Source organism: Equus asinus, chromosome 21 (assembly GCF_041296235.1).
Source record: "Equus asinus isolate D_3611 breed Donkey chromosome 21, EquAss-T2T_v2, whole genome shotgun sequence".
Lineage (NCBI taxonomy): Eukaryota > Metazoa > Chordata > Mammalia > Perissodactyla > Equidae > Equus > Equus asinus.
Window position 1 is genome coordinate 87950456 of NC_091810.1, and position 15793 is coordinate 87966248.

Below are 15793 nucleotides of genomic sequence, written 5' to 3' on the forward strand. Positions count from 1 at the left end.
AGATTTAGAATGATAAAATTATAAAACGTTAGTCTCAAAGAGATCCTGGACACAGTCTAGCATAAATAAGAAAACGGAGTCCCCAAAAATTATGTGATTTTCTCAAAGTCAGCCAATAAAAGAGCCTGGACAAAAAGAGAGTCCTGATTCCACAGTGCCCTTTCCATTCCCCCAGCACTTTAGGAAATCACCAACCGGCTAAAGGAAGCAAGGAACTACCTCCTTGATAACGCAGGTACTACATTTGAAGGAGGAAAACAATGAAAGAATATTAAGAAACATACAGTAAGCTTAAACCCCCCACTCTTGATCTGTCTCATCAAGGGCAATTTCTTTCACATCTACAGCTTCAAAGCCTTACTTGTTTTCTTTTTTTTTTTTAAAGATTTTATTTTTTTCCTTTTTCTCCCCAAAGCCCCCTGGTACACAGTTGTATATTCTTCGTTGTGGGTGCATGTGGGACGCTGCCTCAGCGTGGTTTGATGAGCAGTGCCATGTCCGCGCCCAGGATTCAAATCAACGAAACAGTGGGCCGCCTGCAGCAGAGCGCGCGAACTTAACCACTTGGCCACGGGGCCAGCCCCTTACTTGCTTTTTATTCCCTTCACCTCTGTCTTTTTTCCCCCATCTGTGTTTTTGATATCTAACTTAAACCCAAATTCATCTGTTTGTGCCTACTAGGGAAAAAGGGGCTGTCCAGAACAAAGAACTGTCCTACTCCAGCCACACCAGAGGCTGTAGGAGGGGAATGGTATTAAGGTGTTTCTTTCTTTTTTTTGGTGAGGAAGATTGGCCCTGAGCTAACATCCGTTGTTAATCTTCCTCTTTTGCTTGAGGAAGATTGTCGCTGAGCTAATATCTGTGCCAATCTTTCTCTATTTTGTATGTGGGATGTTGCCACAGCATGGCTTGATGAGTGGTGTGTAGGTCCGCACACGGTATCCGAACCTGTGAACACTGGGCTGCCAAAGCAGAGTGTGTGAACTTGACCACTATGCCACCAGGCCAGCCCCAGGAATGGTATTTCTAAATGAATCTGTAGGCTCTGGTTTCAGGCTTAACTTCTAACAATTCCTTCTTACATTCCCTAGACACTTAAACAAATTTTTTGGTTTCCTCAAAATGATGCTTCTTAAAAGAACTTTCTAAAAATAATAACTCAATAACAAATATTTAGAAGAGCAAAATATCTTACCAGTTGGTTGGGGAAAAACTGGAGGAATGGTCCCAGGTGGTACAGCAGGAGGATAATTTGGAATTAGTGGTGGAGGCAAAGGGAAATTAACTCCTAAGGAACCCTATGGAAGTATTTAAAAGTTATAAGACAATGCAACAAAAAACATCCATAAAGATTAATTACAAATTTAGTAGAGAGGTAATGGACAGTTCTCACCAATTGTTGTAAAGCAAAAAGTGCAGCTTTTTCCTTGGCCTCATTTTCAGAATGGCACTGTGGCCCATGTACCAATAAGCCATTGGATAGTTTTACCTGGCAAACTGTCATCGTCTAAAAAAGAGAATATGAATGTCTATGAAGTTATCTATCTAGGAAGTCGGCCTCCTCCCCCAAAGCTTAGTCTCAACAAGTAGAATAATTTCACCCGACATTCTGTAAAAAAGAATTCAAGAATTCAAAAAAGGGCTATCAGTTTAAGTTTTGGGTTGCCATGCAAAAACTTGAGAATTGTTGCTTTATCTTTTAATGTTTACAAAATAAAATGCTCTCTAAGCTAGCTGAAGGGTCAAGCATCCTAAGGCAAAGGAAAGCCAGCAAAACTTTTTTCTTTAGCAAGGGTTGGGAACTAGGCCTTCCACCTATTTTTGTAAATAAGGTTTTATTGGAACACAGCCAAGTCCATTCTTTTCTGTATTGCCTATGGCTGTTTTCACACTATAACTGCAGAGTTGACTAGTTGTGACAGACACTATATGGCCCAAAAAGCCTAAAATATTTCTATCTGGCCTTTCACAGAAAAAGTTTGCCGACCTCTCTTTTATACCATCCTCTAAATAGCAATATTTTGCTAATATGAATTAATGGCCAAAATCTAAAACACTCAGAGGTTCTGACATATTCACATTTAAATTATAACTCTTTACATTCTATATTTTTTTTCTTTACATAAAAGATTAAAAAAAAATTCTACTTTTCAAAAGGTAGCCATTTTTATGTATTATTAGTTTAATCCTACTTTCTGCTTAGGTGAGAATGTATCAAGAACTTAGAAGTGAAAAGGATAAAACTGTCTTTCTCATAGCCAGTGGTTGTCAAGGCACTGTCTGGGCACCCAAAGGGGTCCCTGAAACTCTTTCTGGGGTCCTTGAGGTCAGAACTATCTTCACAATAATATAATGATGCTATTTACCCTTTTCACTCTCATTCTCTCACAAGTATATAGAGGACAAAAAGTTTATTCATATAGTTTCAGATTCTACATTGCAAATAACTTTTAAGAAAATACTACTACTTATATGGTATCAAAGAACATCCACAATTTTATGAAAAGCCTATTAAAATCTCTCCCTTTTTCTAACTATCTATCTGTGTGAGGCCAGATTTTTTTCATATATTTCAACCAAAACAACATATCATAAGAGATTGATGGTAAGAAGCAGATATGAGAATCTCGCTTCTTCTTTTAAGCTGAAGACGGGAAAGATTTGCAAAAATGTAGAGCAATGCCACTCTTCTCATTAAATTTTTTTGAAGTTATTTTTAATAAACAATACTTCAAATTTTTCAGTTTTAATTTTTAATACAGTAAATATGGATATAACACAGTAAAGAAAAGTTCTTTGTGGGTCCTCAAAAAAATGTGGGGCTGGGGCTGGCCTGGTGGTACAGCAGTTAAGTTCACAAGTTCCACTTCGGCAGCCTGGGTTCACCGGTTTGGACCCCGGGTGCAGAGATGGCACCGCTCATCAAGCCATGCTGTGGCAGGCGTCCCACATATAAAAAAAAGTAGAGGAAGATGGGCACAGATGTTAGCTCACGGCCAGTCTTCCTCAGCAAAAAGAGGAGGCTTGGTGGCAGATGTTAGCTCAGGGCTAATCTTCCTCAAGAAACAAAAAGTGTGGAGTTTCTGAGACCGAAAAGTTTGAAATGGCTCTGGTAACGCATAAATGGAACAACCAGAGTGAGAATTAGAAATCTATGGTGTTCATAAAGTAAAAAAAAATCAGCCCCATTATATTATTTCTAGCCAAAGACTTTCAGTCAATTTATTTAGGCTCAGTGTTAAAGAACTCATGTAAATGAACAATTAGTATACTATACCTGTGGTGTTCTAAGAAAGGAGAAATCTGGTTGTGGCATTCCAACAAGAGAACAAATTCGAGAAAGTTCAGTTACTGGTGTGGACACAGGAGGGATGTGGCTGGGAACAGGCCAACACACATTGTCCATAGACTGAGCACTACGGTACTCACTAGCACTGTGAGCCTTGTTCATACAAGATGCTACCAAAAAAGAGAAAAGCACACATCTATATTAAAAAGTATCTCAAACTATGCAATTATCACAGGGTTTTAGAGAATACAAGCAGGAAACTGTTAAAAGGTGAAAAGAGGAATCTCCCAGGAAGTAAACACAAGAACTATTTAGTATTGTCTAAAATTACTAAGAATTCAGTAAGGATTTTTTAGATGACTATAACTGATTAATGATACATGATTATGATAAAGACTTTAAAATATGATAAGTAGCTGACTGCCAAAAATGAACATCTTGAGAGATTAACGACTACATAGTTACGTTACAGGCAAAATTTGAACAAGCAAAGGCTTTCTCGAGCTGGTTTACAATTAACTCCTAAGTTTGGAGGGTTTGGATTCAAAATTTTATCGTACATTCTGAGACTCATGGATGCATGTTTTTGTTGCTCCAAAATGATGCTTCTTAAAAGTTTTTCTAAAATTAAGTCTAAATACTTTTATATAGAAGATGATTAAAAATTTCTGAAAGTTCATATTCTTTATGATCAACAAACTCACTAAGAGGACAAGAACATACCCCAGTGACGAAAGGATCTGAACCTCTCACTATTAGAGAGTGAGAAAAAAGCTAAGCGGCTTGTCCAAAGTCACAGGGCTCGTTAGTTCTGTAACATGGGCTGAATTCTGAGCTCTTCACTCTAAGCCGGATGATTTTTTTCATTACATTGAAATAAAGTAAAAGTTACTTTTTTTTTTTTTTAGGATTTTTTATTTTTTCCTTTTTCTCCCCAAAGCTCCCCCCCGGTACATAGTTGTATATTCTCCGTTGTGGGTCCTTCTAGTTGTGGGATGTGGGACGCTGCCTCAGCGTGGTTTGATGAGCAGTGCCATGTCGGCGCCCAGGATTTGAACCAACGAAACACTGGCCCGCCTGCAGCGGAGCGCGCGAACTTAACCACTCGGCCACGGGGCCAGCCCCAAAAGTTACTTTTTAAAAATTTTATTATTTATTTTATATTATCATTTTTATTTTATTTATTTATTTATTTTGAGGGAGATTAGCCCTGAGCTAACATCCGCTGCCAATCCTCCTCTTTTTGCTGAGGAAGACTGGCCCTGAGCTAACATCTGTGCCCATCTTCCTCTCCTTTCTATGTGGGACGCCTGCTACAGCACGGCTTGACAAGCGGTGCCATGTCTGTGCCCGGGATCCAAACCAGCGAACCCCGGGCCACCAAAGCAGAATGTGTGCACTTAACTACTGTGCCACCGGGCCGGCCCCAATAATCATTTTTAAATTACTGAGGAAAAAAACTAGAATGTGGAAATCTTTCCAGGCTAAGGATCTACACAATGAGTATCTGTAACAGATATTTAAGTAATCACAAGAAGACATTTAGGGACTATTGATCTATTAGTTACATAGTTATATTAATATATAATTGACATAAGCATAAAAGTTATACTCTTATTATTCTTAAGTATACTCTTTTAAAAATAAAAGTAGTTTTATCTTTAAAAAGCCCATGATAAAAAAACCCAAATGAACTGAATTTTTGAAATGATGTTGGTTATTAGTAATAGTACTTAGCTTACTTACTTAATTTCTTATTTTGTTTAGGCTGTGAGGCAGATCCATATTCATCTCTTCTATTAGAGGAAATTTCATTACCAAACTGTTTTATTTCATTCTTATGGTCCACAGTGTCAAAGCCATCAATTTTTAGAATTTCTTTAAGCATCCGTGTTCCCTTCTGTTTTGAAAATGATTGGTATGGAGATGGTGGGGATAAGGGGAGAAAAGTTAACATCAGAGTTACAGAGCTTACTAATCCTTCTTTTAACAAGTTACGTTGTTAAAAATTAGGATGATAACTGATAGAGAATATGGAAAATCAATAGCCTAGAGTTAAAAAAAAATTACCCACATGTCCTGGCATAGAAATAATACTTATCCTTCCGCTTAATTTTTTTTTTTAAAGATTAAAAAAATTTTTCCTTTTTCTCCCCAAAGCCCCCCGGTACATAGTTGTGTATTTTTAGTTGTGGGTCCTTCTAGTTGTGGCATGTGGGACGCTGCCTCAGTGTGGCCTGATGAGCAGTGCCATGTCCATGCCCAGGATGTGAACTGGTGAAACCCTGGGCCGCCAAAGCAGAACGTGCGAACTAAACCACTCGGCCATGGGGCAGGCCCCTCTGATTAGCTTTTGACCAAATCACCTAGAAGTAATGTCTGAAAAGCAAGGAGCTATGGTCTAAAGAGAAAAAAAGAAAAAGATGGTTGAACTGCCCAGGGCAACCTGGTTTTCCTCATAGGATGACAAGAATGATGCAATACACTAGTCTACATGAGAGAAAAGTGTTTTAACAGTTGTATAGGGTATGTATGAACAGCCAACAAGAGTGAAATTACTATAGCACAAAAGCTCCTACAGACTACGAACCATAGCAAATGACTGTGGTGACAAATGCTCTTCACTCGGAGGCTCTTCAAAATGCGATGACTGCACTCCACTTTCTTTGGAGATATTCAAAGATGCTAAAAACTTCTCAATTCCAGGGGTAGGCTAAAAGAATAAACATTTTATGCATGAAGGTAAAAGTACAAGGACACAGAAAAAGCTAGGAGTTTTATATACGAAAATAATATACTTAATTTTCACTCAATCATCTTCCCAGGTGTTAAAGTTTGGGAAGAGAAATTGAATAAATGGTCTTCTACCTTATCAATAGCATTTGTATAACCAGTCACAACCTTTTGGCTTTCTGAGACTTCTGCACTTTCATTTCTCTTCAATAGCTTAATATTACATTTGGCAGGCCCTCCAAACGTCTATAAAAGAGTAAGAATGAGCTTCTTGTGGAAATAAAATTTATAGTTACTACTTAATAATGTTCTAAATAAACTGCTACAAACTTTTTTATGTGCTATTCTCCCTTTTGTGTCATAAGAACAAAAGGGGGCTAAACTTGGATGAGGAAAACAGTTACATGTTCATCTTCCTTCCCTTCAACTATGAATGTACGCAATAAACCATTCTAACTGTATTTCAATATAACTGATTTCCTTTCAAATCTTATGTGTTTTATTTTAGCATTAAAAACATTTTTCTGAGAAAGAGTCCACAGTCTTTACCAAAGAGGTCCATGGCACAAAGTTTATGAATCCCTTTTCCAGAAGAAAGGAAATTATAGCATATGAGTTTCAAAAGGAGAGGGCCTTAACAGTCATGTAATTCGACCACTGACTGATATCTAAATATTAATGGGTTCCACTTACTGAGAACCTATTATGTGCCAAATATTCTGGTAAGACATCTTTTATAAATTTAATATATTACTTGTTTTATTATAAGAGATCTAATTTTTTCAAACTCTGCATTAAAATATAATACACACACATAAAATGCACATAAGTGTATATGTTGATTTTTTTAGATTAAAAATTTGTTATTCTTTGATTATAAAATGTATACATACTCCTTATCAAACAGCAGAGACTATACAAAATAAAACATAAATGATCTCAGCTTCCTCCAGCAACTTAACTCCACAGAATTAACTGTTAACTTTGTTGATCCATATACTTTCATTGTATATAAGCATAATTTCACATATTTTATAGATATATACACACACACACATTTATGTATGCAGGTATGTTTCTATTATGTATGTGTGTATGTATGGACCAATTACATATAGAGAGAAATGATCATTTTTTTAGGAAGATTAGCGCTGAACTAACATCTGCTGCCAATCCTCCTCTTTTTGCTGAGGAAGACTGGCCCTGAGCTAACATCCGTGCCCATCTTCCTCTACTTTGTATGTGGGACGTCTGTCACAGCATGGCTTGATAAGCAGTGTGTAGGTCTGTGCCTGGGATCCGAACTGATAAACCCCCGGCTGCTGAAGCAGTGTGCAAACTTAACTGCTGTGCCACTGGGCTGGTCCCCAAATGCTCTATTTTTATCTTCATTTTATTTTACTTTTTTTTTTTTTTGAGGAAGATTAGCCCTGAGCTGACACTTGCTGCCAATCCTCCCCTTTTTGCTGAGGAAGAATGGCCCTGAGCTAACATCTATGCCCATCTGCCTCTACTTTATACGTGGGACACCTACCACAGCATGGCTTTCGCCAAGCGGTGCCATGTCTGCACCCGGGATCCAAACTGGCAAACCCCAGCCCGCTGAAGCGGAATGTGTGCACTTAACTGCTGCGCCACGGGGTCAGCCCCTATCTCCACTTTAAAGATGAAGAAATTGAGGCTGTGAGAGGTGTAGAGAATTGCCAAAAGCTACCCAGCTATTAAACAGCAGAACAAGGACTTCAAGTATCTCAAGTTCCAGATCCCAGACTCTACCTGTGCAACCTTCCAGCCAAGTGACTGTCAGGCTTTAGCAACCCTCATGCAACACACCTCATGGATTTGGTTGAAAGGGCTGCAAAATTCAGTCAGATGCCACAGAGCCACCAAATGCAATCAAAAGTTGGCTACTAGAAATCTGATTTTAAGAAAGCTTACCTGCTTATGTGACATTTTTTGTGACCGACTCTCTGTTTTAGGACTTTTACACTCTTCTTTAACTAGAAACAAAAAAATAGAAATTTTGGTAAATGAAAGAACTTGCTGCACACCAATTAAATTCACCAAATATTTACTATAGCAAGGAACTGTGTTAGAGTCACATAATTCCAAGAAGAAAAAGGCCCCGATTTTGAGGAGTCTTATAATCTAGATGAGGGGTAGAAGAGATATTCACAGATGACAACAATAAGGGAAAAGGAAAAGTGGCTTCTAACTGAGCTTTGAAGGCTGGTAGGTTTCCAAAGGGCAGAATAGGAGGCTAAGTATTACAGGCAAAGGAAATAATAGGAGAAAAGACACGGAAGCAGACAGCAGGTAATGTGTTTATGGAACTCTAAATAGACCAGATCAGATCCACTGGAGGTTAAGGAGTATAGTGGAGCTTAATTGAATTAGAGAAGTAGGTTGGAGCCATAATCTGCAAGGTTTTGAAGACCAGGGAATTAAACTGGTAGGCAACGGACAATCAATCATAGAAAGGTTTTGAGCAGGTAGTGATGTGATCAGAATCGTGCCTTAGAAAGATTAAAATACAGCAGTGGCTTATTGGATAGACAGAAGGAAAGCGAGACACCAATTAGGAAGCTATTTTAGTATTCCTGTTAAGGGGAAACTGGGGGAATGGTAGGGGAAATGAAAAGGATGAATTAGAAGAAGGAAGAAAGGGAGGGAAGAAAGTAGGAAGGAAGCAAGGAGGGAATAAGGGAGGGAGGTAAGAAAGGGTGAGGAAAGAAGTAGGGGGAGAGGGTGGAGGGAGGGAAAGGATGGGATGAGAGAGGAGGGAAGGAAGGGAGAAAGATGGAAAGAGAAGGGAAGAGAGGGAACAGAGAGGGAGGAAAAGAAAGGGGGAGGGAGAGGAGGAAGGTAATGGAGGCAAGGAAGAGAGGAAAGGGAGGAAGTAATCTTGCAAAAAGCAGCAAAAGAAAAAGTGAGTTTGATATGTATGGACATTCAACCTTTGTTGAGACATACACACAAGAAAGCTAACTGGAATCCCAGATAATGCAAATAGTTTACACATATTTATGTAAATAATAATTTAAAGAAAAATCACAATGCATTTCAATTAAATAATTTTTAAGCTATATTTATAGATTTATAGGAACATTAATCCAAATTAACTTAAAATATAGAAGAACCAAAAATAACTTATAGATATTGTTGCAAAAATACTTTACAGTTATCAAATTGAACCAAAATTATAAAACCACAAAATTTTTTTTGAAAATAGCTTTTTGGAAAAATATTTTATTTTTTCATTTTTGAGGAAGATTAGCCCTGAGCTAACTGCTGCCAATCTTCCTCTTTTCGCTGAGGAAGGCTGGCCCTGAGCTAACATCCATGCCCATCTTCCTCTACTTTATAAGTGGGACGCCTACCATTGCATGGCGTGCCAAGTGGTGCCATGTCTGCACCCGGGATCTGAACCCTGGGTCACCGAAGTGGAACGTGCGCACTTAACTGCTGTGCCACTGGACCCGCCCCTAGAAAAATATTTTAAAAGACTACTCCCGTTATACTACATGTAATATATAAATACAAAAAATACCATGCATATATTAAATATAATAAATCAGACTCAGGATTGTGTACTTCCTCTGCTGGAAAGCTCTTCACTAAGCTTTTTGCATAGCTTATCCCATTCCACTCCCTTTTTATTTGGGCCTCTGCTCAAACGCTATGTCCTCAGAGAGGCATTCCTTGACTGCCGTATTTAAAATAGCACCCTATCACTCTTTCCTCTTAATCTGCTTTATTTTTCATCATAACACTTATCATTACTACAGATTATGGAATTTATTGTTTGTTTGCCTATTATCAGTCTCCACCTTAGAGTATAAAGTCCATTAGGCCAGAAAACTTGTCTGTCTTGTTCGCTCATATATTCCTAGCACCTAGAACAGTACCTTGCACATAATAGCTCAATAGGTAGCAGCTGTATAAATAAAAGAATGAATAACAAATGAATCATATTTTGAGCCTAATGAGCAATTGGCTGCAATTTGGGAATACTTTGATCAAGAGAAGAGAAAAAGTAACTTCAAGATGACGATTCTCATGCCTGCATCTGCATTCCCTACTGTGCCTGGAACACAGTAGACCCTACTAAAGCAATGAAAAGAGTAAAACTATATAAATTATGTAAGGGAATATTAACAACAAAATATTTGTACATATTTTTAACAAAAATCTGTAATATAGTTTGGACTAATTTAATTGGCAAGTGTTTATACACAAAAAAGTAGGATTACTCTAAATAAAATTTATCTCAAAAAGTAGTTAGTGAGGGGACATCAGCAAAAATGTCACAGTAAGAATCTCTAAAAATTCTCTCCTCCATAAAAGCAATGAGAAAATGGGCATAAATTACCAGAATCCAAATTTTCAGAGCTATGAAAGTTAATCAAAGGCTTGCAGCAATCCAGGGAGTGTTTACTCCAGAAAAAGGCTGAATCTCGGTTAGAACAGTGATCTTTGTGGCATTCTAATTTGCCGTAGTCCCATTCCCCACTCTCCAGTTCCATGGAGCCCTCAAAAACAACAGCCGGTATTTTTGGTGGAAACTAATAGCCTGGCTGCCACCAGAGAGATCAGAATGAGGCTACAGCTCTTTCAAAGTTAGTCTCAACATTCTCTGAGGTCAGTATTACCATGATGTCAAAACCAAAGAGAACACAAGAAAGGAAAATTTAAAATATCCCTTATGAATACAGATACAAAAAATCCTCAACAAAATACCAGCAAATCAAATCTTGTAGCACATACAGAGGATTATATACCATGGCCTAGTGGGGTTTATCCTAGAAATACAAGGTTGGTTCAACATATGAAAAACAATCAATGGAATACACCATATTAATTGAATAAAGGCAGAATCCATATGGTTACCTCCATAGACACAGAAATAGGATTTGACAAAATCTAACATCCCTCCAAGAAAACAACAACCACCTAGGAATAGAAGGGGACTTCCTCATCTTAATGAATGGCATCTACCGAAACCCTACAGCTAACATTACACTTAATGCTGAAAGATAGAAAGTTTTTCCCTAAGATCAAGACAAGATAAGGATGTTCACTCTTACCACTTCTATTCAATATTGTACTGGTGGTTCTAGCCACAGAAATTAGGCAAGAAAAAGAAATAAAAGGCATCCAGATTATATAGGAAGAAATGTGATTCTCTCTATTTTCAGAAGTCACAAAAAAATTAGGGCTAATTAACAAGTTCAGTAAGACGGTCGGATACAAGATCAATATACAATAGTCAGTTTTACTTCTATAACTAGCAATGCACAATCCAAAAAAAAGAAATTCCATTCCATTCCAACTGAAAACAGCACCACTGACAACAGCATTAAAAAGAATAAAATACATAGGAATAAATTCAACTAAAAAAGTGTAAGACTTGTACACCGAAAACTACAAGACATCACTGAAAGAAATTATAGAAGACTTACACAATGGAAAGACATTTTGTGTTCACGGATGGGAAGCCAATATTGCTAAGATGCCAATACTACCCAAAGTGATCGACAGATTCAACGCAATCCCTATAAAAACTCCAGCTGCCATTTTTGCAGAGAGAGACAAGCTGATCTGAACATTCATATGGAAATGCAAGGGACCAGAACAGATAAAACAATCTGGAAAAAGAAAATCAAAGTTGGAGGAACAAAAACTCACCACTTTCAAAACTTATAACAAAGCAATAGCAATTAACATGGTGTGTTGTTTGCATAAAGATGGCATACAGATCAGTGGAATGGAACTGAGATGCCAGAAATAAACCCATACATGTATGGTCAATTATTTTTTGACAAGAGTGCCAAGAGAATTCAATGGGGGAAATAAAAGTGTTTTAGCAAACAGTGCTGGGACAACTAGAACCTCACATGCAAAAGAATGAATATGGACCCCTACCTCATACCATATACAAACAGTCAAAAATGGAAAAAAGACCTAAATTTAAGAATTAAAACTATAGGGGCCGGCCTCGTGGCCGAGTGGTTAAGTTTGCATTGCTCTGCTGCAGGCAGCCCAGTGTTTCGTCAGTTCGAATCCTGGGCGCGGACATGGCACCGCTCATCAAGCCACGCTGAGGCAGCATCTCACATGCCACAACTAGAAGGACCCACAACTAAGAATATACAACTATGTACCGGGGGGCTTTGGGAGAGAAAAAGGAAAAAAAAAAAAAGAAGAAAAAAAAAAGAATTAAAACTATAAAACTCAGGGCCAGCCCTGTGGCCAAGTGGTTAAGTTCGTGTGCTCTGCTTCAGTGGCCCAGGGTTTTGCCAGTTCACATCCTGGGCACAGACATGGCACCGCTCATCAAGCCATGCTGAGGCGGTGTCCCATGTAGCACAACCAGAAAGACCTCCAGCTAGAATATACAACTATGTACTGAGGGGCTTTGGGGACAATAAGGAAAAAAAAAAGAAGATTGGCAACAGATGTTAGCTCAGGTGCCAATCTTTAAAAAAGAAAACAATAAAACTCTTAGAAGAAAACATAAGTATAAATCTTTGTAACCTTGGATTAGGCAATGGATTCTTATTTATGACACCTAAAGCAAAAGCAACCAAAGAAAAAGTAGAAAAAAATAGGTAAATTGAACTTGATCAAAATTTAAAACTTGCTTTTCAAGAACACTATAAAGAAAGTTAAAAGACAATCCACAGAATGAGAGCATATATTTGCAAATGAACTACTGAATAAGCATTTAGTATAAGAATACATAAAGAACTATTGTAATTCAAGAATAAAAAGACAAATAACCCAATTTAAAAATGAACAAAGGATCCAAATAGACATTTCTCCAAAGAAGATATACAAACAGCCAATAAGCACATGAAAAGATGCTCAATGTTGTTAATCATTAATGAATTGCAAATGAAAACCACAAGGAGGCTCCACTTTACATCTACTAGGATGGCTATAATAAAAAAGATGGACAATAACAAGTGTAATGGAGGATGTGGAAAAACTGGCCCTCATATACTGCTGCTGGGAATTAAAATGGTACAGTCATTTTGGAAAACAGTTTGGTAGTTCTACAAAAAGTTAGACATAGAGTCAAGACATGACTCAGTAATTCCACTCCTTTGTATATACTCAGGAGAATTGCTCACATATGTTCACACAGAATCCTGTACATGGATATTCACAGCAGCATTATTCATGATAGCCCCAAAGTGGAAACAATCCAAATGTCCATCAATGAATGAACAAAGAAAATGTGCAATGGAATATTATTCAGCCAAAAAAAGGAATGAAGTACTGATACATGCTACAACGTAGATGAACCTTGAAAACATTATGCCAAGTGAAGGAAAGCCAGTCACAGAAGGCCACATATTTTATGATTCTATTCATATGAAATGTCCAGAATAGGTCAATCCATGGAGGTGGAAAGTAAATCAGTGGTTGCCAGGGGCTGGAGGAATGATTGCTAATAGGTATGGTATTTCTTTTTGGGGTGATGAAAATGTTCTAAACTCAGATAGTGGCATAGGTTGTACTACTTTATGAAAATACCAAAAAACTCTAAAAGGATGAATTTTATGGTATGTGAATTATAACTCAGTAAAGCTATTAATTAATAAAAATAAAAGGAAGCAGTTAGCACTTTTCCAGAATATACTTTTCCTACTTAAAACTTACATTTTCTGTGAGGCTCATGTTTTCTTTGCTGACATTTAACACTGTTGTCATTAAAGCCAGATTTATGATGCTGAGTTACTTGACTGATTTCTTGAGGTAGAACTGCACCCTGAAAGTTAAAATTCTTATAAATGATTTAAATAAACTCTTAATGTTATAACTACTTCTTTTCCTCAATGTTTAATAAATACTTTATTATTTTTATAAAAGTTACATAGCTCAATAGAAAAAAATTTAAGTAACAGAGAAAAGTATAGAGAACTTAACCAAATTCCACCACCCAGAAACAACCATTATTAACATAATAATCATCACTCCAAATGTTTCTCTATGCATTAAATAGCAAGATACACAGAAAACTATCATTTTACAAAAATGCTACTTTCAATAGAATTAAATCTAACTTTGCTTTAAGTTAATACAGAAACTAAAGAAAAGATTAAACTTCAGGTAAACGTTTCTTTACAATAGAAATATTAGCCTCCAAAGATCCCTCTAGATTTGCTTCAAAATAATTCTATATTTGTGGTGGGGAGGTTGGGAAATGAGTGGGTGTTATAGAAGAATAGGATTGGACGAGCGCAAGGCAAGGGATGGGTACTTGTGGGTTCATTATACTATTCTCTTCGCTTCATGATTTTTTTTTGAGGAAGATTAGCCCTGAGCTAACTACTGCCAATCCTCCTCTTTTTGCAGAGGAAGACTGGCCATGAGCTAACATACATGCCCATCTTCCTCTACTCTATACGTGGGACGCCTACCACAGCATGGCTTTTGCCAAGCGGTGCCATGTCTGCACCTGGGATCCCAACTGGTGAACTCTGGGCCGCTGAGAAGCAGAACGTGCAAACTTAACCGCTGCGCCACTGGACTGGCCTAACACTTCATGATTTTAAAAATTTCCATTAAAAGGTTTTTGAAAATTCATCATTTCTGTTATAAAAGTTGAGGATGTTAGCCCTTCCACATCCTTTCCCCCAATACCTGATTTCATCAATTAATGTTTATATTGTCAAGGTTTTCAAATGATGGAAGACTACTACCAGATGGCAAGACTGACTATAAAGCTACAGTAATTGAGACAGTGCATGAACGGAAAGAATTAGAAAATGGCATGAGTAAGTTTCATATAAAGATCACATCAGATCCTTTTGTTTTCTGATAGGGAAAGGAGGCCTGAAAGCAAAAAGAGACAAAATTTGCCACAGATAGTGGGAAGAGGAAGCAAAAGCAGAGGCTGGAGATGGTCAATACAAATTAATCATTTCACAATTTTGCTTTTGGTGAGCCCTATTTATTTTCTTCTGAGCACAGACAAATAAACACCAGGTGCAAAGACACATCATGTTCTATTTGGCAGTGGGCATGTTCCCAAATAGCTGTGATATGCACCAGAGTGTGAAGGCAGGTCCAACGAACGCATATGCACAGGAACACCCAGGGCTCTTTAGTCTTGGAGAGTCAAAAGGGCGAAGAGATTTCTATCTGCATGGCACAGTGGCTGGTGGGATTTTGGGCTACAGCGGTACATTATAGGGGAATGTGACTCTAAGGTAGGGAATTAGAATATCGGATCAATAGAAAGGTAAGAACGAATATTGTGTATCTAGTATGTGACAGGCATGGTAAGATGTACTTTGCATCGATTATCTTAATATCATTATAAAAATGCTATAATCATAAAAATGCTATGGGGTATTTTGATTCCATTTTATAGTTGAGTAAACTGAGGATCAAAGTGATAAATTAATTTGGTTATAGAACTAAATAATAGGAGAGCTGACATTGGAGTTCTAAAACTCATGTTCACAGTACCATTTCAGAGAAAAAGTGTGCCATAAATTTAATTAGAAAATACTCTAGTTTTGAGTATAGTTTTTTTGTTGTTCTATTTGATACTTAAAGCTATTTGTGTTAGTCACCTTATCATATTTTGCCAATAAACGCTTGAATTTTTTTTTTAAAGATTTTATTTTTCTTTTTTCTCCCCAAAGTCCCCCAGTACATAGTTGTATATTTTTAATTGTGGGTCCTTCCAGTTGTGGCATGTGGGACGCTGCCCCAGCATGGCTTGACAAGCGGTGCCACATCCATGCCCAGGAT

The 15793-nt window shown here is 37.5% G+C and overlaps 1 protein-coding gene across 2 annotated transcripts in view; it reads right to left on the reverse strand.

Annotated features, from left to right (window-relative positions):
* Positions 1–15793, reverse strand: part of XRN1 (5'-3' exoribonuclease 1) — a 117847-nt gene that overhangs the window by 9909 nt on the left and 92145 nt on the right. For both annotated transcript variants that reach the window (XR_011496620.1, XM_014852041.3), the window contains exons 33-39: positions 13691–13799; positions 7961–8022; positions 5880–6002; positions 5036–5189; positions 3278–3459; positions 1394–1507; positions 1196–1298 (exon numbers count right to left, since the gene is read on the reverse strand). Coding sequence is in view for 1 of the 2 variants with exons in the window: in XM_014852041.3 (XP_014707527.1) it covers positions 1196–1298; positions 1394–1507; positions 3278–3459; positions 5036–5189; positions 5880–6002; positions 7961–8022; positions 13691–13799 (847 nt within the window). In the remaining variant the exon portion in view is untranslated. The remainder of the gene's footprint in view (positions 1–1195; positions 1299–1393; positions 1508–3277; positions 3460–5035; positions 5190–5879; positions 6003–7960; positions 8023–13690; positions 13800–15793) is intronic.